Genomic DNA, 21,437 nt, shown 5'->3' on the forward strand with positions numbered 1-21,437 from the left:
AAGAAGTAAAATTAAGAAAGTCTTAAATATTTCTCACCCCTCAAAACAACATTAGAGCTTTGGTTGTCACAGCAAGGATTATGCCCAAATGCCCTCCTCGTCATCCTGTCGTTGGCAGCGTTATGCATGAGGAGAAGAAAGCAGCAGAAGCTGTTATGTTGCTTTTATTCAAAGCAGCATTGAGAACTGGAGGGACTGAAACTGTGTCTTATTTATTGAGACCAACATCTGGTGACTGGAGCGATGTCAGCGGTTAATTCTTTGTTCGCTTAATGTCACAACTATTTCTCTACAACAGAATTTTAACATTGCATCTATTGTCCAACTACTGTGCTACTGTGTATTTGACAGTCTGTCAAAGCAAACTTCTAACCATCATGGCTGAGATTATCACAGATATCTGTGTCACATGCAAGTACAGTATGTAGCTTGTGGCATTTGTTGGTCACAGTTATTAGATTAACTGAGTTTTAAGACATTTTTACTTTTCCATATCAAAAAGACGTCAGTGCTGACCTTTGAAACATGTTGTAAATAGCATTTAATAACAGAGATAACATGTGTGATCTTACCTGGTCTGGGGAAGGGCGATGACCAGCATGCGGGGGTCCTCGGGCTGGTCCCCCGCGATGGTGGGGCGACGGGTGACGTGGATGTTGGGCATGGTGAGGGTGTTGGGGATGCTGAGGGTGCTGGGGGTGCTGGGGGTGCTGAGGGTGTGGATGTTGGGGGTGTGGCCCCTGTTGCGGAGGTCCGTGTGGGTGCTGAGGGTGAGGGTGCTGCGGAGGCAGATGCCCATGTGGGTGCTGCTGAGGATGCTGGGGGTGCTGTTGGTGAGGGTGCTGGGGCTGTGGAGGGCGTGGGTGCTGTTGGTGCTGGGGAGGTGGCTGAGGGTGCTGAGGATGTTGCTGGTGAGGAGGGTGAGGGTACTGCATCTGTGGCTGCTGTGGGTGTGGGTGTTGCTGGGATGCCTGTGGGTGCTGTGGGTGTTGCAGGTGCTGTGGGTGCTGTTGGTGTTGCGGATGTTGCGGGTGCGGGGCGTGTGGATATGGAGTCTGTTGAGGGTGGGGAGCGTGGGAATACTGGGGCTGGGGCTGAGGTGGAGCATGTGGGGGCTGAGACTGGGGGTGGTGAGGAGCATGTGGATGATATTGCTCGTCTTCATAGTTGTCGGCTATCAGCTTCATTCTGCTTTGTGTCTGTAGGAGGAGGGCAGAGGTCAGTGCATGACGCTCTGCAGTTGGCAGAAGTGAGGAGACTGCACACTTGCAGTACATGGCAGCAACTTGTCAGTAACAAAGTAACTGTCGCTGTCCTAATTCATAACATAAAAATCAGGTTGTATTAAATAAGGCTTAAAACTACTGATTAAGATGAGCAACAACTCTCACCTCCTACTGGCAGTTAGAAAGAATGTATAACTCTTAGACACATTTACAATGGCTTTAGGCCTAGAGGCTTCCTCCATTCTTTATATACCGTCTGTGGTTAAACTACAGTACGATTCCAGGTGACCATCCACTGTTCAAGGATCAGTTTATGTGCTTCCAAGGTGACATAAGACAAAAACTAGAGACAGAAAAGTGGCCAGATTGCCTCTGCCAGAATTTTACGTGTGTAAATCATACTAGAGCTGTACGCTTTAAAATTTGAGTTAGCTTAAAATAAAAAAAAAATTAAAAAACGGAATATTTGAGACTGCTGCAAAACTGAAGTCTTGGAGGCACAGACTTCTTATTCAACTCTGATGTTTACGGCCACAAATTATTTGCAAATTGAGATGATAATGACATCACTTCATTTTAGTACTAGTCTGGAATTAACAAAGACTTAAGAAATAAAAGCAGAAAAATGACTCTGAACTTGCAAAGTGGTCATGCAGTGATAACCTTGTAGAAAATTGTTTAGCTGACTTGTACAGCTACATTTTTTATTTTGGCAACAAGCATCGGCAGAGAGAAATTTCCTTGGAAGTATGCTGCAGTACTAACATGTTGTTTGAGCTGGTGCATCAGTTTGTCCCGCTCCCTCTTGAGGGCTAGCACCTCCTCCTGGGTCTTCTTTTTATTCGAGGCAGACAGTTCCAGCAGTGCAATATTAGCATCTTTCTCACTAATTGCTGCCAGCAGAGCTTGTTGTCTGAAAGAAAAACAACATAAAACACTACAGTAGTATCTCCAGAAAGATTTAGCTATCAGATAGAAGGCCTCACATTTGACTCTAGAATACTTTGATATACAGAGGTACTCATGATCGACTCAGTGATTACAAGGTGCTCAGACCCTGCGACTGAAAAACAAGCCAAAATCATCACCCCACCAACACTGTGCTTTAACAGGGTATGAGGTGTTTGTACTGATATGTTGTGTTTGGTTTTTGTCAAACTTTGTGCTAATTATTATTAGCAAACATCGCCACATTGATCTCATTTGTCCAGGACAGTTTTTTCTTAAGATGCACTTTTACGATGTGTGCTACCATGTTCTTCTGGCTCTCCCATACAAGCCAAACTGTCATGAACTTCAACATTTAACAAGCTAACCAAGGCATGTAGAGTCTGAGATTTTGTGTTTTTTTCTGCAATTTCTCTGGACATTATCTGGCCTCAGGGTGAATGTGCAGCACATATTGACTTTTGGGTAGATTTAAGGAGCTTGGGAAGAAAAATTATTGGACTATTTTAAGTTTCTTGAAGAGGTTTCACTTCAGAGAAGCTTCTTCAGTTCTAAGACCAAATGGTGGAGAGCCCCAGGTATTCCCTAGTGGGAGTTGTCCCTTTAAAAAAAACTGGGACTCTCCACCATTTGGTCTTAGAACTGAAGCTTCCTGGATGAGAAGTGAAACCTCTTCAAGAAACTTAGATTACAATGACCTGGATGACTGGGAACCTACACAGACATTTTGGGTAGATTGGCTACTGTTTTGAATATCAGTGTGACCATCGTGGTGGATTTCAGATTACTTTTTGTTCTGATAATGAAATCAAATTTCAATTTAGCAGTGCTATGTCGGCTGTCTTCTCATAAAGACGGTGGGGAAGGACAAAAACAAATGAACTGGATTACATTTTGAGAAAAGAAATTAATCCAAGGCTTAATTACAAGAACATTTTTTAAAAAAGGAGGTTGAAAATGTAGACCGCCAATCTGATTTTTGCTAACAGCAAATCTCAGAAAACACTAACTTCATTTCAAGGATCTCCTCCAGCTGTTTCCTGCGTTCTTGTCTCATGTTGGTGAGGTGAGTGTCCCTCTCCTGTAAAGACTGCTGTGTGGAGGAGAGACGCTGCTTGGTGGCATCCAGCTCTTGCCTCGTCCTTTCTAGCGTGTTCATTAGCTCCTCCAACTGACGTTTGGGAAAACAAGGACATATATCTCATTAGGTAATTATTAAACTGTGTATCATCAGGGGTAATTTTTTTTTTATTAGGGTACATCACCTTCAAGTGGTGACCACCATCTATGGAGCTGTCCTTACGAGGGTCCTGTCCCAAGCCTTTCTTGTCACCTTGCAGCCCCAGTTTGATGTTTGAACCCTTTTTAGCTTGATCTTTACCCCCTTGTCTGCAAAACCACAAAATTTGTGCATTTTCATTAAAAGTCAGTAGAGTTATATGAAAAATATGTAGACTTATGAAATGGGTGCATTTTATACCCAAAACCACAACAAAAATGTGAAACACAAAACAAGCAAAGCCAGTACAGCAATGGGCGATCATGTCAAGTGCATTTTGAATGTATTCAGTTTCAAAATAGTACCGCTTATGAGATCACCAGGACAACAACAAAACATGAGCATCACAGATGTAGCGATAGCTTCATGTTAATTGCATTGCTGAGATAAATCACAGGTTTAAGCACCAGTGTTAGGATGGAGTTAGGAAGAAATGGGGATGTAATGGGAGCAGGGTCATTACTTACCTGGGAGCTAGACTGCAGATGGGGAAAGGAAAAGGCAGAAGACAAGGGGTTGATGGAACGAGTGAAGTAGACATTGGAAGCAGGAAATAAGAGAACACACAGGAAAGTAAAAAACAAACAAAACAGACACATTAGAACCAGAACATAAAGAAACAATCACAAGAAAAAAGTACAGTGAACCCAGAGGAGATCACGCTGCGTTCATTGCTCATCCAACAACATGGAAAATTACAAACACGCCTGTGGCAGTCACTGCTCTGCAGCCTGACACAGCTAATGCAGGATGCACCTTCTCTGAAAACAAGGGCCCATGTGCATCTTCTGCCAAGCCTGGAAGTGGCAGACATGCATTTAGTCAGGCAAAAGTTAGCCGGGCAAAAATAAGAGGAGAGGACAGGTTGGAGAGTCGAGCAAAAGGAGAGGAAGCCAACGGTGGTTTGATCAAGTGGGCAAGAAGGGAGCTAGTGGGAGAATCAGTTATGGATGCAGGGTTGTTCAGACAGAAAAGACCTGACTGAACTGACACACTTCAGGACTGAGGGCTCAGTCCAGACCCTACCTACTACAGCACCCCACACTGAGCGCGTGTAGACGTGGAGCACAGCAGCTCTATTCATGCAGGCCACTAGGGCTGATCTTTTCCTTTAGTATCTCGTAGAGCAAGCTAGGCAGGGCACGTGGGGGCAGGTTGGGATGGAAAGCAGGAAGAAGGGGGCACTAGAAAATAGGGTCTGTTAGGTGGTGTTAATGGGATATGAGGGTGCAAGGGTGGCTGGGTCACAGAGGGTGACTTGGGGTGAGGCGAGCAGATGGGTGGCTGGAATGAGAAGGGGAAGCGTGCTCGTGGCAACAGCAAACATTAGCTGAGGGCAGACACTTATACAATAAGCTACTACAAACAACCAACGCCACAAAAAGACACAAAAGGGTGTATATTTGTGTGTCTTAAAGTGTGTTAGCAGGAAGCTATTTCCACAAGAACACAAGGAAGTATAGCAAGTTCAAATAAAATGTAAAAAAAGTAAAGAAGTCAAAGCAAGTGGGTAAATCACACCAAGTTCTATAGATAAAGGTGCTGATGCGTGCATTATTTGCAGTATTATTAGTATTAAAACATTTACAGTATATACAATGCGTTTTTAGTTAGGGTTACAAATTACAAAACATTTGCTTATAAAACTGCAATTTTTATATTGACAGTTTGCTGCAACACCGGTGTGACTGAATTTACTGTGTGACTTTACCAAGCATCACCACAGAAACACGCCAAAACAGTAAAAAATGAGTGTAGCATGTGGTGCAAATAAATGGCAAGCAATATATGCCTATCTGGACATATATTCACAACATTATGACCTGATGATTTGCATTTATATGAAGTACAACCCTTGATCTTTAAGGTTTGAACTTCATATTTGCTTAAAATTTCACATGGCTGTTTAATTTGCTGTGATTGCTCATGCAGCAAAATATTTGTGGACTTTTTTCCCACTTTACATCATCAGTGCACAGATAAATGAGTTTTAATGATGACTGCTGCCCCCAAAATAAACATGCAACACAAACTCCTTCTCCCTTACACGTGTATACATGCACACGTGCACACACACACACACGCGCGTAGAAAAGCTCCTTAAATGATCAAAAAGCAGTCACGGACACAGATGCAGACTAGAAAGCAAAAACATTCTAAAGAAATGAAATCAAAATGAATCCAGGGATCTTTGTATCATGTACGCGAATAAAATAATGGCACCACGGACTAAAAACAGACTGTGTAACTCTGATACAAAGATTTTTGAATCCTTCAAACAGCAGGCAGACCCAGGTACACAGGTGAAACCAGATGCAGTTGCGGCAGTCGCAGTCGGAGACTTTAACCACGCAGCCAAGCCTTAAGTGCCAGGGCAGAGCACTCACTTTCCCAGGAAATCCCACACCATGCCCCCTATCTGCTGGGGAGCAGTGGACACAGAAGGGAGCGGGTCAGGGGGAGCTCTGCCACCGGGACGAGGGGTGGGGCGGGGGGCGGGGGGAGGGGGGCTGGTGTCAAAACAGAGAAAGATTTGCAAGGGAGATGAAGAAAAGATTTTGAAAAATCAGAATCAGATTTCAGAACAGAAGAGAAGTAGGTTGAAAGTTGATTCATGGCCAGGGGTAAAGAGAGGGGCAGGTGAGCATGGTACAGAAGAGAGAGAGGGAAATGGGACGGAGAAAAGTGGGTAAAGATGGCAAAAAAAAGGACAAGAAGACGCAATTAATCAAACACCACTAACAAAGTATCACGACATTAATCCTATAATGATCTGAGAAGGGAGTATATAAGTGTCTTTAACACTAAGCAGTGGCAGGGGAGAAGGGCTGTGTGGTCCTCATGCAGATCAACCAATCCCTATGTTAGTCTCATCCGTCTGAATCCTGTCCAGGTAAAGGACGATGATCTCCTTCATTAGACAAACCAAAGTGCAAATAAACTTGCAGTACTGCTCCCAGGAGAGAACCAGAGAGGCCACCTGCTTTATTTCTGCACTCCATTAACTGGACTCAGATGACCTCTTCCGAAAGAGAAGTGGCTGAGTGGAGCATTGCTGATATTTATAAACAAAACCTAAACGTGTAAATCAAAACTGTGTGTACAGAGCACATTATCCAATACCATCGAGTGCAGTGCAGTATGAGAACATCACAACTGAACATAACATGGAAACACTATGAAAATGTGCACAGAGCCACATGGACATTTGCCCAGCATACACCGAACACAGAGAACTGTAAAGCTGACAAACAGATGCATCCAGATCAAGAATAGACTGCTCAGAGCTACTCAGCACAAACAGTGGCACACTGTATTGCTTATGGTAATACCATTAGAGAGTTGGGTAACCTAAATTACAAAATAAACTGATTTATCTGAAGATAAATGGGGTTTTGTTTGCGATATAGAGAGTAGCAGATTTAAAACCATCTCTTTATGCCGGGTTACTTGTTATGATGTGAAACAAGCCACAGAAAAATATTTATTTTTTGTATCATACACAACGTTTTGAGCATTTTGGCCTTGGCCATTTTTTTCTCTTTTCTTTTTTAGTAACATAAAGGGGGACTTCCACTTTTCACGTATAATTTTACTTCCAGCAGACCTGTTCTCTATTTGGGACGCTAATTTACAAAATTTATCTCATGTTGTATCTTATATGAGCTAAAACTAATAAAACAGACAATAAACTCATAAAGAAAATGTCATTTTCATGAGGCCCTTTTCTCATGCAGTCCTTTACAAATGGATTTCTTTTTGAATTGGCCAACAGAAAGAATGGTGATTTAAGAAACACCTTTATTAGTGTCCTAAACCTGCTACATCCATCTTTTCTATATACAGTCTATGATCATACATGAAATAAACACACCGTATGTATGTATTGATAAGTTTGTTTTTCCTTTTCTTTACTTGTTTTCTCCCATTTTTTGTGTTTTTATATTCCCTATATTTATATTGTATATAAATATATTGAAGCTAAGTAGAGAGCTAAAAAATAAACAAAGAATGGATGTATCAGGCATTTTCAGGCAAACATGTTAAATTACCTAAGAGGTTTGCTAAAATTGCAGGCAGGTATGCTAATTTTTATCTTCATAGATGTAACAATGGTCATAGAAAACAGAGTGTTTGTTAAAAGGGAAGCATTAAAGCAGTGCAGGCTAATATGCAGTCAGAATTAGTTACCTTTCCAACTCAGCAATTTTCTTGTCCTTATCATTCTTTTCGGTTTCCACCTCTCGCAGGATGTCCAGCAGTCTCTCCACCTCTGTCTGAGCCTTATTAGCTTCATCCTTGTAGTAGCTCACCTCCTTTTCCAGCAGTTTCACCCGGTCCACATACTCTGGGTTCCCTCTGGAGCCCGACTGCTGCTCCACTTCATGGGCTTTCTGCATCAACATGCCAAGAAAAGACAAATACAAACATGTACACGCCCAAAAACACACAGTTAACAAAAATAACAACCCAGTATCAACAAAAGTGTGAAGCGCAGAACGTTTTACTGTCAATGAAAGAGAGATACATACAGTACACTGTAGTCCATCAGTGACTTATATTATCTACGTCTCTTGCAGTGTCCCTGTACTTTCAAATGAATAAAGCCGAGGCAAATGTTGTGGATGAGGGCATCATTACTGGTACTGGCTCATTAGTTTTAACAAAGCTATTATTTAGCTCCAATTAAATGGTCCATTGAGACTCACTTCATGCACATGGAGTAGAATACAGGACTTCAGGATAGTCTGTGAGAGTTTTGTATGTCTGTGACAATAATAACAAATCATTATAGTTAAGCACTAAATTGATTCACTGGCTATCAAAATCAGAGGTCTAGTTTTTGGACAGCAAGGACATCTCTCCACTACAGTGGTACACAGCACCCTGGACAATACACAGCCACATATGTTAACACATATCGCAGAGTTATACAGAGCCATCCACCAAAACACAGCAGTGATCTTCAACCACGGCCGATACCTTCGCTAACAGCACCACACTGAGACAAAAGAGAAGCGTGGCAACACTGATACTGACAACATGCACAAAGGTCGACCAAGTCATGCAAACCCAACGAAGCTGCACAGTCTTTGCAATTGTCAGTCCAAAGAATGAAGAAAGAGAAGCAAGGGTGACCAAGTAAATCTGTTCTAACTGTCATATTTTATGCATGAGGAACGATGCTAGAGTTTAGCTTAGAGGAGATATACATAATTTTATTTAAGACCCAATAATCCTAGTTGAAATTTATGAAAAATAACTACAACAGACAGTTATTGGACAACAAATTGCCCTCCATATGGCCCCTGCAAATATTGCAATGAACAGTATACTACAGAAGAGCATTTATAGGAGGCTATAGGAAGGAAGCACTTGATGATTTGAGGATTTTGCAGTTCAATTACTTTATTTATTTGAATGCATTCTGTGTTTTTATTCTGTTTTCCTTATCTATAACATTTGTTTAAGAACCTCTGAAATTGCCAAGATTCACAAAATACACAAAAGTGGATCAAGTTGGGGGGATGTCAATATTATAATTCACTGTCAAATAGTTTGATATTTTTTGAGGATTTTCACAGAGATGCTAAAACACACTGAACTGAAATGCTGTGCTAAAAATGTAATATTTAGACATAATTCAATGACAAATATGTATTAAAGAAAGGTTTGTTCACTCTGTTTGCCTCTTTTAATTTTTTTCACTGGTTATAAGTGCACCAAATATGAGGAAACTTGAATGCCATGTCCTGTGACTTCAATTGCATAAAGTCTCTGAAAGTCCAATGAAAAGTTTACTATTAATTTGTCATATTCCCCACATGAGCTTCTATGACAAAACACACGTGTGCTGCATTTGAGGTCAGTGTAACCTGTACAATTCAGTGAATGTATGGGTTCCTGTTGCCACACAACTTCCCAGATGAGGCCTTAGTGACTAAAAACATTACCATTAAATTTAGCTATAGATACAAAATTTTACATAAATGTAAAATTTGTTACATTTAAATGTTTTTTTTGTGCTGTGGAAGAATATGACAGTTTATTAAGTATAACCACCGAAAAAACTATCTACAAAGCCAAAACTTAAAAAAACAACAACAACTTCACACATAGTTAAAGCTAATGCAGTCTAACAGTCCTGCAATTAATCCCAGGTGTGTCCTTACATGACACAGTGTAATGAGGCTATACTAAATCATAGGAAGACTTTTACATGTAAAATGTAATTACAACAAAGGGCAATAAACAGCTGTATAAAATTAACCCTCATAAAGACAGAATTTATTGCAAGATTGTTGTTTTAGTTTGAGCTACATATACTTAATAAAATGGCAGAAGAATCTATATTGAGCACGTTCCAGCAGACTAAGTAAGCCTTCGGTTCTACATATATGCAGCACCAGTTTCACCACATATCACAAACAGTTACAGGATGAGCACAGTGCACAGGACTCTGACTGCAGCTCATTATATCAGTACAGTGCAATGAACAACATGCATCCTGGGTGGGTGAAAGCAGGACCTGTGCTGGGGTTTGGCACGATCACCATCTAGCATATTTCAAGGAAGTTATCAGTGTCCTCATGCTTTCAATATGTGCCTCAGAGAGCTCAGGAGAGGGACTTACAGGAGTGTTCATGTGACTGAATAGCTGCTCAGCTTGCTACATTGCAAACAGAGGGTTTGAGGAAGGAACAGGAGGGAGACGGGGGAGTCCCGGGAGAGTAAATGTCAGGATTGAGTTTGAGCCAAAGAGAGAACAGCAGGATCAGACATGGTACAATACATGTTTGACAGATAAGTAACATAGTACACATGTTGTTAGGCTAACGGCAACACAACAGAGACAAACACAGAGGAAGAGATGATACAGCGATAGTCTCAAGAAAGAGAAGAAGAAGGCAAAGAGGGATATTTAATGACTGCCTGCTACTTGCAACACCCTTAAAAAGCATGGCTGCCTGTTACAGGAGACAAAGCACGATGGCAGCCATTAGCCTAATGAAGTGTGCTTTATATAAGGTCTGTTCACATTTCTTGTTCAGGTCCAAAGAAACAGCCTAATGAAGGATAACATGTTCTCAGAAGTGAGACCTCAGTATTCTTGTTTCTTTACTGCTACTTTAATTTTTAAATGGGACAGAGCTGTCTTCACTAAATAATCTGTGATCATACTTAATCTTCCCTCAATGACACAGGCCAAGATCAGACCAGCAGGAAAATATGAACAGAGAAAATACACTGCACGTTAATTTGGCCAATCATTTCTACAAAAGGAAAGTAGCCTTTTTTTCTTATGTCTGTAACTGCTTAACAGTCTCCACTGAAGTGGTCCCTGAATTCACAATGAGCTCATTCCTTTCTTCGCAGTGGACACTCAGCTCTGGCTTCTTATCTACAATTCAGTGCAATTAAAGAGAGACATTGCTGCAGTCTTCATTCAGAGTACAGAAGCTCTCTGCAATTCAGACAAAGAGACATCCATAGAAAATGTTGCCGTACTGACTGCTAAAATGGTCAGCTTTCATCCAGACATTTCTGAAATCATCAGCGGAAAGTCATCATTTATATATGACCTTCAGTAAGAGTAGCATTAGGCTCATTTTTAAGTTCTTTCTTCACAGTGGATCACTGATAGCAAAACAGTGTTAACCAGTGTTAAAGTCCAGAACATGGCTGCTGTCGAGCTGTTAAACACAGGTTTCCTGAGCACATGAAATTGCTTAACTTTATATAGAGATTGAATAGTACAATCAAAAGCTTAGCAGCAGCTCCAACATGAAACTTGTTGCGGTGTCGTTTTCCCAACACGTGCAGACTTGTATGAGTCTGTGTGGTGTAATGCTAGCTTTACTACACTGTTTGACCCCAATTCAGGATTTCCGACTTTTCCACCTTTACTTGATTTCCCTCTAACTGAAGCACAACAGATCTTTAAAACCAAAAAAACTGGATAATTAGGATTGGCTGCAAAAAGTAACTGTGTAAAAATGAGCATTAGATAAGCCGTCTTTTAATATAGATGGCTGTGGGAACCATAATCTGTAATTACTTCTTTCAAAACAACCTGCTGAAAAATTCTCTACAGGTTAAAAACTGTGAATTGCTCGTCTCTTAAAATCTAAATTAAAATTTTGCATTATAGTGTGCGAGGTGATTCGGTGGTGAGAGATGCACACCTACCTTCTGTAACTGTGTCTCCAACTTACTACATTCCTCTTTTTTCTGCTCAATTGCAATCTCCAGTGACTTGAGCTTTGAATCCTTCTTGAGGCCAGAGGATGCCAGGGATGATGCGTGTTCTTTCAGATCGATGAGACTGGACTGCAGGTGAGTAGTCAGGACAGACGGTTAGCAGCGCTTCAAACCAGGCAGGCCAGCAGAGTGCCAGCATGTGCAACAAAGTTACAGCACCTGAGGCGACTGCTTAAATGGCACCTAAAGCCCTACTGAAAGATAGTGTTTCAATATTTGCTGTGCATAAAAAAGGTGCATGCTCTGCAGCAAAGAGAAGGACACAGTCATGTGTACACAGCCCTGTAGCCTTATAGAGAAAATCTCTTTGCTCACTGACCTCCTTTTCTGTTAGTTCTATCTGCAGGCTGTTCACCTTCTCCTTCAATTCCTTGTTCTCTTTCTTATATGATTCCACTTCTTCCAGTCGTTCTCTGTCTTCTCTCTCCCTTTGGTCCTTCAAACGCTCAATAATCCTCTCCTAACACACAGAAGCACAAAGAATTAAAACTCTTCATATGACTGAACGGTTAAGAGTCTATATAAACATTAAACTGCTGAGATGTTCATTTAAGATTGTTCCAGCACAAATCAGAGATTTGTATCAGTTCATTCCTTTTAAAAAACAAATGTCTCTAGTTATGTGAAATTAATATCACACATGAAAAATACAGTTATTAAGAAATTAGACTAAAATTAAGCTAAAATGCTGAATCAAGCTAGATGCCGTGCCTGGAATTTTACCCCAGTGCTACTTTGTTATTTTTTCCTTGTATGTTTTTATAAGTAAAGATGTAATCATCAAAATCTGGTTACCTAAAAATTGAATAAAACACTAGTGCAGGAAAGAAATAATGATATCTAATGCAGCTAGAGGATTACATCAGCTATTTCCTCAATTATACATAAATCTATGAACTGTAATAGAGTTACTACTGATATTTGGTGAGGTTCCACGATTTTTAGGAGGATTAAGAAAAGTCAAACCCGATGGAGCTTTTTAAAGCACCATGATGGGCTTCACAAACAGCCTTAGTGCAGAGAAGGGCACAGTCGCCCTGCTGCGACATGTGCCTTCATCTCTCTTCTTTGATATCAAGGAATGTAATAACAGAATGTAATAATAAATGTTTTAATATTTTATACTATTCACACTTCTTTCTGCACAAGTACAAATCTGATCTCGTCACAATTTCAGAAGTTCTGTACAATCACTCCACAGCAACTAGACGCAACTTGTAGTTGTTTAAAAAAAGAAGAAGAAGAAACAGAAAACAAGAATTTTTACTAACATGGTTCATTTAGAGGAAAGGTTTAACATATGTGGGAATTTCACCAGCTACCAGCTGACTAAGCTTAATATGAAGTCTGGAAATAAGAGGAAGCATTTCTGTTTGTGTCTCTTTAAATTCCCCTTATGAGGAACTCTAAAGTTCAAGTATCTATGACAACACCGAAGCTTACATTATTCTCTTTAAAGAGTGTAACTTTTACTAAATTAAATAAATAAATGTGTATTTATCTTCTCTTTTTCCTCACCCCCAGTCACAGCAGATAGCTTCTCTCTAATATTAGCGTACAATATAAAGCACTTTGAGGTGATTGTTGTTGAATTGGCACTATATAAATAAAATTGAATCGAACTGAATTTAATTGAACTGATGGCGAACATGCTCCTTTTCTACTCTGTGTGGCACTTGCAGTGTGTTCAAGTTTCACTAGAGCCCAGAGAGAAAATGTTGCAGACAAGTTGGAGCCACCCATACAAACGCTGGCAATGTGCCAATCTGCTAGTGACCAAAACAACCACAAGGAGGTTTTTGGTGCAGCATCCTCTTTGTGATCAGTATCACTTAGCGACAGCCAGCAACCATTTACCAGTCGGTCAGGGAATACAAGTTTGCTTAGGACCGTGTTACTGCGACCTAACAGAGATATAAAACGTCAGGAAAAAAGTTTGCTAATCTCAATTTCTTGTCGATAATGACGCTAATGTTTGGTCCTTGTGGTCTTCTTGAGAGCATACAAGAAAAAAAGAGGTCATTCACATCCTGGATTTTGAATGAATGATTGTCTGAAAAAGTCACCTGGAATTCCTTCCAGTATATACATCCTTTTGATGATATGATAGTAACTACAAACAGATAAAGTGTCACAGTTCAGACAGTGTTACGGGTTCTGTGGTATAAGGGTGGCGTGATCTACCTTCTCTGACAGCGCCTCTTCCAGGGTGGCCAGGGCAGTGTCTGTGTTACTGGAGTCGGTCTGCAGAGACTTGACCCTGTCCTTGAGGTTCCCCAGCTGCTTGTCTTTGTCCCGCAGCTGCTCCTGCAGGTTCTCAATCTGACTCAGAAAAATAAGAAAAAACAAGGAGCAAAACACACAATAAAAAGCACGATCTCCAAACCAGCGCAACATTTAAAGTCGGTATATCTGCCATTTTTTAAGTCTCTGAAGCTTAACACACTACATAAGCAACAATGTACAATGTGAGAAGAAATACATCAAAAACTATAAGACCTTTAAGTTTTGAAAAGCAGAACTTAATGTAAACCTGAATTTAAACCAAACTGCTATCTGAGCAGTGCAGGACTGAATTAAGGTATTTTATTTATGATAAGATAGGAGAAAACAATGATTCATAATTAATAAAAATGATGAAACAGATAAAAGTGCAAAGATGAGAGAGAGAGAGAGAGAGAGAGAGAGAGAGAGAGAGAGAGAGAGAGAGAGAGAGAGAGAGGGTGTGTGATCAGACACAAGAGAAGAAAAACAAAACGAGAGAGCAGGTCTGGGTGCGATATGGAGTAACACTCTGTGAGTATTTATAGCACACACAAATGAGAGCCAGTGAGGCAGAAATATCTTCTTGCTTGTCTTTCTGTGGGCATTTTCCCCTGAGAGCATGAGACTCTCTCACACTTCATGGACAGAGTAACCTCCCAGCTTTATATTTCCACAGAGCGACTGGTTTAGTCCAGGACACGGAAATGTGACGAAACAACCCACACAGTCGCTGTTCATTTCAAATTTGTGACTAAATCTGGAGTAATTAGACATGCCCCCACAATACAGTGTGTTGTAGACAAAAAAATAAACAATAACTCAAAAGCAGAGTAATGTGGGCAAGCCAAAATTGTGGCTAAAGTGTATTTCCTCCCTAATGTTTCTACATGGTGAGGTCTTCTTTCCTTCCATTCTCACCTTTTTCTGCAGGACATTAATCTTTCTTTCTTTGACCTCAAGCATGTCCTTCATGTCCCTGATTTCTCCGGCGAGAGTACCCTTCTCCTCCGTCAGGTCCTGCAGCTGCTTGGTTTTCTTGTTCAAGAAGGACTCTTTCTCCTCCAGACGTAGACGTAAAGCGTCAACCTAAAGCACATTAATACATGTCAGAGGAAGCACACAAAGTGGACTAATTATCCCAAGTGTACCATTATAGTTAAAAGCACTTTGATTTAATAACTTATAGTAACCCTAAAGTAAAAAAGGTGCTGGATGAGTATTTATTAGGGAAGTATTTTAATAATTCACCACAGTTATTTATTTATTACTGCAGATCTGTGATGTTTTCTGGTCTATGAGCTGTGACAGTTTTTCATTGGTAGTGACCTAGGTTGCACTTCACTTACTACAAAGCTTTCAAAGCAAACACTCTGCTGATATGATTTGCTGTAATAAGCCTCGGGCCCAGGGCGAGCCTATTGTTTGCTCAGTTTGGCTAGGAGCTTGAGAATGTTTGTGAAGCGATGTATTGTTAAGTTAATTTATTGTACGTGTACAAATAAGTTGAGCTTGTTTTATTACCTCCGTTTGCAGGATGGCAGCACGTTGCTCCTTGGCAGTGAGAGACTCTTTGAGCACCTCGATATGCTGTTTGCAGTCTGAGTTCTGGTTGTTGAGGGTCTCTAGCTTCGTCTGCAGAGCCAGCAGTTCTGACTCTTTCTTTGACAACTCCTGCTTCAACTGGTCAATCTGTACATGAGAGGAAGCAGATCATTTTGACCCAACCGTTACGTGAGCAGTGTAACGATTTCACACTCACGAATGGGAACCGCGAGCTAGTCTGCACAGCTTTCGCACTATTTTCATCAACACGCTTCTCCCTCATTAAATATGCATTTGGGACTAACTCCCCTGCATTCATCATATATTATACATCATTTCTATTCATGATTGATGAAAAGAAGTCTAAAAATAGAAGAACAAAACTGTGGCTGGTCGCTTAATAAGGAGAGAAAACGTAAACACTCCAAAGACACGTACGCGTGAGCCCCAGAAAGTCACAGACACACACACCTTGACACTATCACAGGTTGTAGGTGGCTGTGCTTGAGTGTATGACTCTAACTCTGATATGCAAACACAACTTATCATCACGGACCGGTCGGAAAACAAGCAGCGGAAGTCAGTTCAACAAAAACAAAGCTTTCATTGTGGCTTATCTTATTTTAGACTTGTGTTTGTCTTGTGGCCACAGATTAATAAAGTGATGTACTTTTTATGTGTAATTAAGGAAGAAAAGTGTTTTCAAATGTTAAAGTATGCGTTTGCAAAGTTTGGATTTTTCCCCACTTTTGGCACGGAGCCTCTTTCAGATTTTTTGCCGACAGGGCACTTTGCTGTTCTCACTATGTGTTAAAGCAGCTCATTTATGTAACACAACATTTTTCAGTACTCTCTCTTCTGCACAGCTCTGTACCCTGAACATCATGCCTGCCATTTTATATTAAGCCATACTTTAACAGCATCAGATCTGCATGCACAGTGCAGTTAGTCTCTACCTTCGTCTTCATAAACTTAGAGTGGTTCTTGTAGACCTCCATCTGTTTGATTTCCTCTTCTCTGTCCTCTGTGTTCAGTAAGCCGTTTGCCTTCAGCATTTGAATCTCATCCTCCAGATCCCGAATGTTGCGTTCCAGAGAGGCAATTTTGGTGTCCTGCACACAAACACGCGGAGGAGACACACCTCAAAACCAGGACTGGCATGTCCAAAAGTTGCATGCTGCAAATAAATCTGAGCTAAAGAAAAGAGTCCAGGAAACAAATGGAGGGTAAAAGATTTAAAGAGAAATACAGACACAGAGACTGAAAGGGGGGGGAGGAACTGAAAGATATAGTGAGATAAACCAAGAATGGAAAAAGCTCTTTGGTCTGACTGAGAGCAACTGCAGTATCTGTCGGTGAAATCAGAAGCGTTCTACTCAGCTCCGTGCGGCAGCTCGGAGGATTAATCACCATTGGGAAATATTGAGCGCACATCCAGTACGGCGAGATCAACCAGGACCGGAGAGAAATGCGCAGGGGGAAAGGAAGAAAAGTAACAAGCCGTAGCTTTTGCCGTAGATGCTTGCAGATCAAGTCTCTAGACTGCGACTGTGAGTGCAGCTTTAGCTTCACGGCTTTTTAAATAAATAATACAACGTCTTTAAGATTAGCCATGGTCCATCTCCCTCTCCAGCAGAACATGGAGCAACCTTGTTGTTCTCTGTCTTTCTCTCTTTTTTTGTGTCCCTCCTTCTTTCCTCTTAGTGACTCTGAACTTATGAACTTATGGCCATTAGCAGGGGCAGTGATAGCCCGCTGCAGAGGAAGGTGGGAAATGTGATGAGGAATGATGAAGTACCAGACAAGGATCTGAGGGGTTAACGTCAATGTATGAGCACTGCACATTGTACATGCACTTCGCCCTGCTGCTGCACCTCAGCTCAGTCTCTGTGTTACGAGACGAACATCAATGAACTAACACTGCTGCAATCGAGACAAGACATCGTACCTTTAAAGAAGAGTGATTTTATTCCATCCACATGTAATCACTGGTACATCGACCTGGTCAGTAAATCTTGCTCTTTATTTCCCTTTCCCTGCCTCTGTATGCCTCTCTGTCTCTCTATCTCCCTGCATACTGGCCTCTCACTGTCATAAACAACCACACCTGTTTCCATGGCAGCAGCAGGCAGGCTATATACCGTGCACTGTCTCTGGTGAGTGAGGAGGAGAGGGTGGGAGGGATGTAGGGGAAGAGAGGGAGGGAGGATTATTCGTGCTTCCATCAGCATCAACACAGCAGTGGGAGAGAGGAGAGGGGGAGAGATGCAGGGTCTTCCTGCACAGCACAGGAGGAGAAAGGAGGCGGGACTTCCCCGCGCGCCGTATGAAAATCAACAGGATCGTAGAGCTTGCACATCACATGACTAGGCTGGGGCCTGCTCGGCACGGATCCAGCCGAGTGAGAGGGGCTGTGTCAGCTCAGCGATGATGTCATGATTTATTTTGAGGAAGTGATGTCAGGCCTCTGCAGTGAGGCTGGTGGTGTCTACAGTGGTTCATTGAATGAGCCTGATATCGCTAGTGTCACATCCAGCTGCTGTACAACATGCTTGTGTAAAGAGGGTGGGGTCCTTCATCCTAAAAGATTCTCCATATGGTATGTTTTGTGGAATTATTTACAATCCAAGATGCTTCTTGCTATCCTTTTATACACTTTTTTTTGCTATATTTCAGCTCAGTAGTTTTTCCTCAGTTCAGAAACCTTGAATGAAAATTTTAAAACAATGCTTTGGAGTCACAATACTCCCCTGCAAAAAAATGAAGCTGAAATGATAGAGCTGGAGTCTGGGATGTTTGCAAACAATCTGTCATGCAGAATAGAAAACATCTTGTCATGAAACTGGTGTGGCGTGTTACTGTCTGGGGTAGCTGGCCATCTGTCAAGCGAGCCACAACAGCTGAAATGTTAAACAGTAATATTGACTCTTGTTTATGTTTGCACAACTGCTTTGTGAGCAGTACGTGTGTGTGTGTGTGTGTGTGTGTTTGCTAGAGTGTGTCAGTGTGTTGATGATTGACTCAGCTGCCGACGATCACAATCACAACAATAGATTTGCCGGAACAGGTTTCCATTTAGACATGCAGTGGCAAACATGCTACAGCTGTGAACGTCAGTCAGTTAGGTAAATACAAAAATAACATCTGGCTTTAAACAGAAGCAGTGAAGCGTAGTTGATGATGGGCCCTGCTGTATGTGTTTATGCGCAGGCTGTATAGGAGTCTTACTTTCATCTCTATAATGGTCTGCAGGGCCTTAGTTTTACTTGGGTCCTGATGCAGTTGATTTCTTCTGTGCAGTTCCTTAAAAAAAAGACAACAATTTGTAGCAGCGGTACAGCAAAACCGATCGTGGTCTCCAATGAATAGCTAGATTATTAAAATTTCAAAAGCTCACCTCACAATGCATAAAAGCTTTATGCTTACACATGCAAAATATTTCATGCAACTGCTCTTCAGTTCTTTTACTTCATACATTACATAATTGTTATGATGCAGGGATAAGCAGCAGAGAAGAGAATATTGATTTTGTGACATGCTGCACTGCCATCTAGTGACAACAAAACAAAAGAACAGTTTTTTTTTTTACTCTAAAGCAGTGAATGCAATGACTTAACATCATCATCTTAACCCTCGACATATACTACCTCTCGCAAATGGATGTTTTCCTTCTCCTTTTGATCCAGAATGACCTCCAGGTGTCCCAGTTGCGCCTCTGCTTCTGCAATGCGCCGGGCTCGTTCTTGCTCCTCCTCCTCGGTCGCCCTGCCCGGGCCCGGGGGCAGCCCTTTGCTCTGTAGCATCTCAAGCAACTTCTTAATTGACTCATCTCTGGCACCCAGGGTTTGTTTCTGGGTCTCAATCCTCAGTTCCATCTCCTCTAGGGTCTTTCTCAGCAGGAAGAGCTCCTTGGCCTGTCTGTCATGTTCAGCCTGCAGCCGCCGGAAGTTCTCCTCTGTCAGCTCAATGGTGGTGAAATGCTCAGACCCAGAGCGGTTACCACTCTCCTGCTGCAGCAGGTGGTTGAGGTCTCGCTGTGTGCGCAATTCATCCTGCAGAGCTTGGATGGTCATCTGAAGATGCTACAAACACACACACATATACAAACACACACACTTACCAATTATTGAAACTATTTTTAGGTATAGCTCATAACCGGACATTACGTAATAACACTACACATGGGGATGAACAAACAATCCCACAGCAGGTCGATCATGGGGAACACATGACTTACCTTGGCACGCTTTTAGATTTTAGGTTTTTTGTTGAAAAAGTGTGAAGCACGGATCTAATTTAAGTCCTGACTGCATAGATTTACAGTTGTTGGAGAAAATATCTTTAAAAAGAATTCACAGCTTCCAAATATAAATTTATTAGTCTGTAAAGGGCTTTATTATACACAGAAACACCCTGGTGCTCTCACAGGTCTGACTTTCACACTGAGAAAGCAGGGACCAAGTGCATGTACAATAACATGCACATTCAACTTTATGTAAACTGGTACATATAAGTGAAGAAAGTGTGCAGATGAACAAAAAAAAAAAAACTGAACACCCTGAAATTTAATTTAATTCTAAATCTAAATGATCATAATCATCTGTATTCATCAAACATAAAGTGAAATATTCCAAGCCTTTTTTGTTTTAAATTTGATTATTATCCCCTCCTTGAATCGCTACCTTATCGTGGTGGAGGGGTTTGTTTGTCCCAGGGATCCCAGGGGCTATGTTGTCCGGGGGCTTTTGCCCCCTGGTAGGGTCTCCCATGGAAAATTGGTCCTGAGTGAGGGACCAGACAAAGAGCGATTCAGAAAACCCTTATGAGGAAAGCATCGAGGGAACAGTTTACCCTGCCCGGGGTAAGGGTTACCGGGGCCCCGCCCTGGAGCCAGGCCCGGGGAGGGTGCCTGAGGGCGAGTGTCTGGTGTCCAGGCCTTAGTCCATGGGGCCCGGTCGGGCACAGCCCAAAAAGGGGAAATGGGCCCATCCTCACGTAGGCCCACCACCTCGGGGGAATTGTGTGCCGGGCAGCAGCCAGGAGCGGAGGCCCTGGCGCACTGATCCCCGGCTACCAAGACTGGCAACTGGGACAAGGAATGTCACCTCTCTGGTGGGGAAGGAGCCTGAGTTAGTGCGTGAGGTTGAGAGGTACCAGCTAGATATAGTCAGGCTCACCTCTACGCATGGCTTGGGCTCTGGAACCAGTCTCCTGGAGAGGGGCTGGACTCTGTCTCAGTTTGGAGTTGCCCCTGGTGAGAGGCGGCGGGCTGGGGTGGGTATTCTAATATCCCCTCGGCTTGCTGCCTGTACGCTGGGATTCTTCCCAGTGGATGAGAGGGTTTGTTCCCTGCGCCTTAGGGTCGGGGAACGGGTCCTGACTGTCATCTGCGCTTATGCGCTGAGTGGCAGTTCAGAGTACCCAGCCTTCTTAGAGTCCCTGGGTGGGGTGCTGGAGGGTGCTCCACCTGGAGACTCTGTTGTCCTACTGGGAGACTTCAATGCTCACGTGGGTAACGACAGTGATACCTGGAGGGGCGTGATCGGGAGGGATGGCCTCCCTGATCTGAACACGAGCGGTGTTTTGTTATTGGACTTCTGCACAAATCACAGTTTGGCCATACAAACACTTTGTTCAAACATAAGAGTGTCCATAAGTGCACGTGGCACCAGGACGCTCTAGGCCGCAGGTCGATGATCGATTTTGTAATTGTATCACCAGACCTGCGACCATATGTTCTGGACACTCGGGTAAAGAGAGGGGCTGAGCTGTCAACTGATCACCACCTGGTGGTGAGTTGGATCAGGTGGCGGGGGAGGACGCTGGACAGACCCGGTGCACCTAAACGCGTAGTGAGGGTGTGCTGGGAACGTCTAGCAGAGGCCCCAGTCCGTGAGATCTTCAACGCACACCTC

General features: G+C 42.3%; 1 protein-coding gene across 2 annotated transcripts in view; it reads right to left on the reverse strand.

Moving 5' to 3' along the window:
• erc2 (ELKS/RAB6-interacting/CAST family member 2) overlaps positions 1-21,437 on the reverse strand; it is a 45,552-nt gene that overhangs the window by 237 nt on the left and 23,878 nt on the right. For both annotated transcript variants that reach the window (XM_080890422.1, XM_080890421.1), the window contains 14 exons: positions 19,170-19,604; positions 18,751-18,825; positions 16,479-16,634; positions 15,502-15,669; positions 14,899-15,066; positions 13,900-14,037; positions 12,035-12,175; positions 11,644-11,784; positions 7,645-7,847; positions 3,440-3,563; positions 3,185-3,345; positions 1,992-2,139; positions 573-1,199; positions 38-105 (listed from right to left, as the gene is read on the reverse strand). In XM_080890422.1, coding sequence (XP_080746548.1) covers positions 79-105; positions 573-1,199; positions 1,992-2,139; positions 3,185-3,345; positions 3,440-3,563; positions 7,645-7,847; positions 11,644-11,784; positions 12,035-12,175; positions 13,900-14,037; positions 14,899-15,066; positions 15,502-15,669; positions 16,479-16,634; positions 18,751-18,825; positions 19,170-19,604 — 2,712 coding nt within the window. In that variant the 3' untranslated portion in view covers positions 38-78. The remainder of the gene's footprint in view (positions 1-37; positions 106-572; positions 1,200-1,991; positions 2,140-3,184; positions 3,346-3,439; positions 3,564-7,644; positions 7,848-11,643; positions 11,785-12,034; positions 12,176-13,899; positions 14,038-14,898; positions 15,067-15,501; positions 15,670-16,478; positions 16,635-18,750; positions 18,826-19,169; positions 19,605-21,437) is intronic.

This window comes from Rhamphochromis sp. 'chilingali', assembly GCF_963969265.1.
Source record: "Rhamphochromis sp. 'chilingali' genome assembly, chromosome: 9".
NCBI classification, from domain to species: domain Eukaryota; kingdom Metazoa; phylum Chordata; class Actinopteri; order Cichliformes; family Cichlidae; genus Rhamphochromis; species Rhamphochromis sp. 'chilingali'.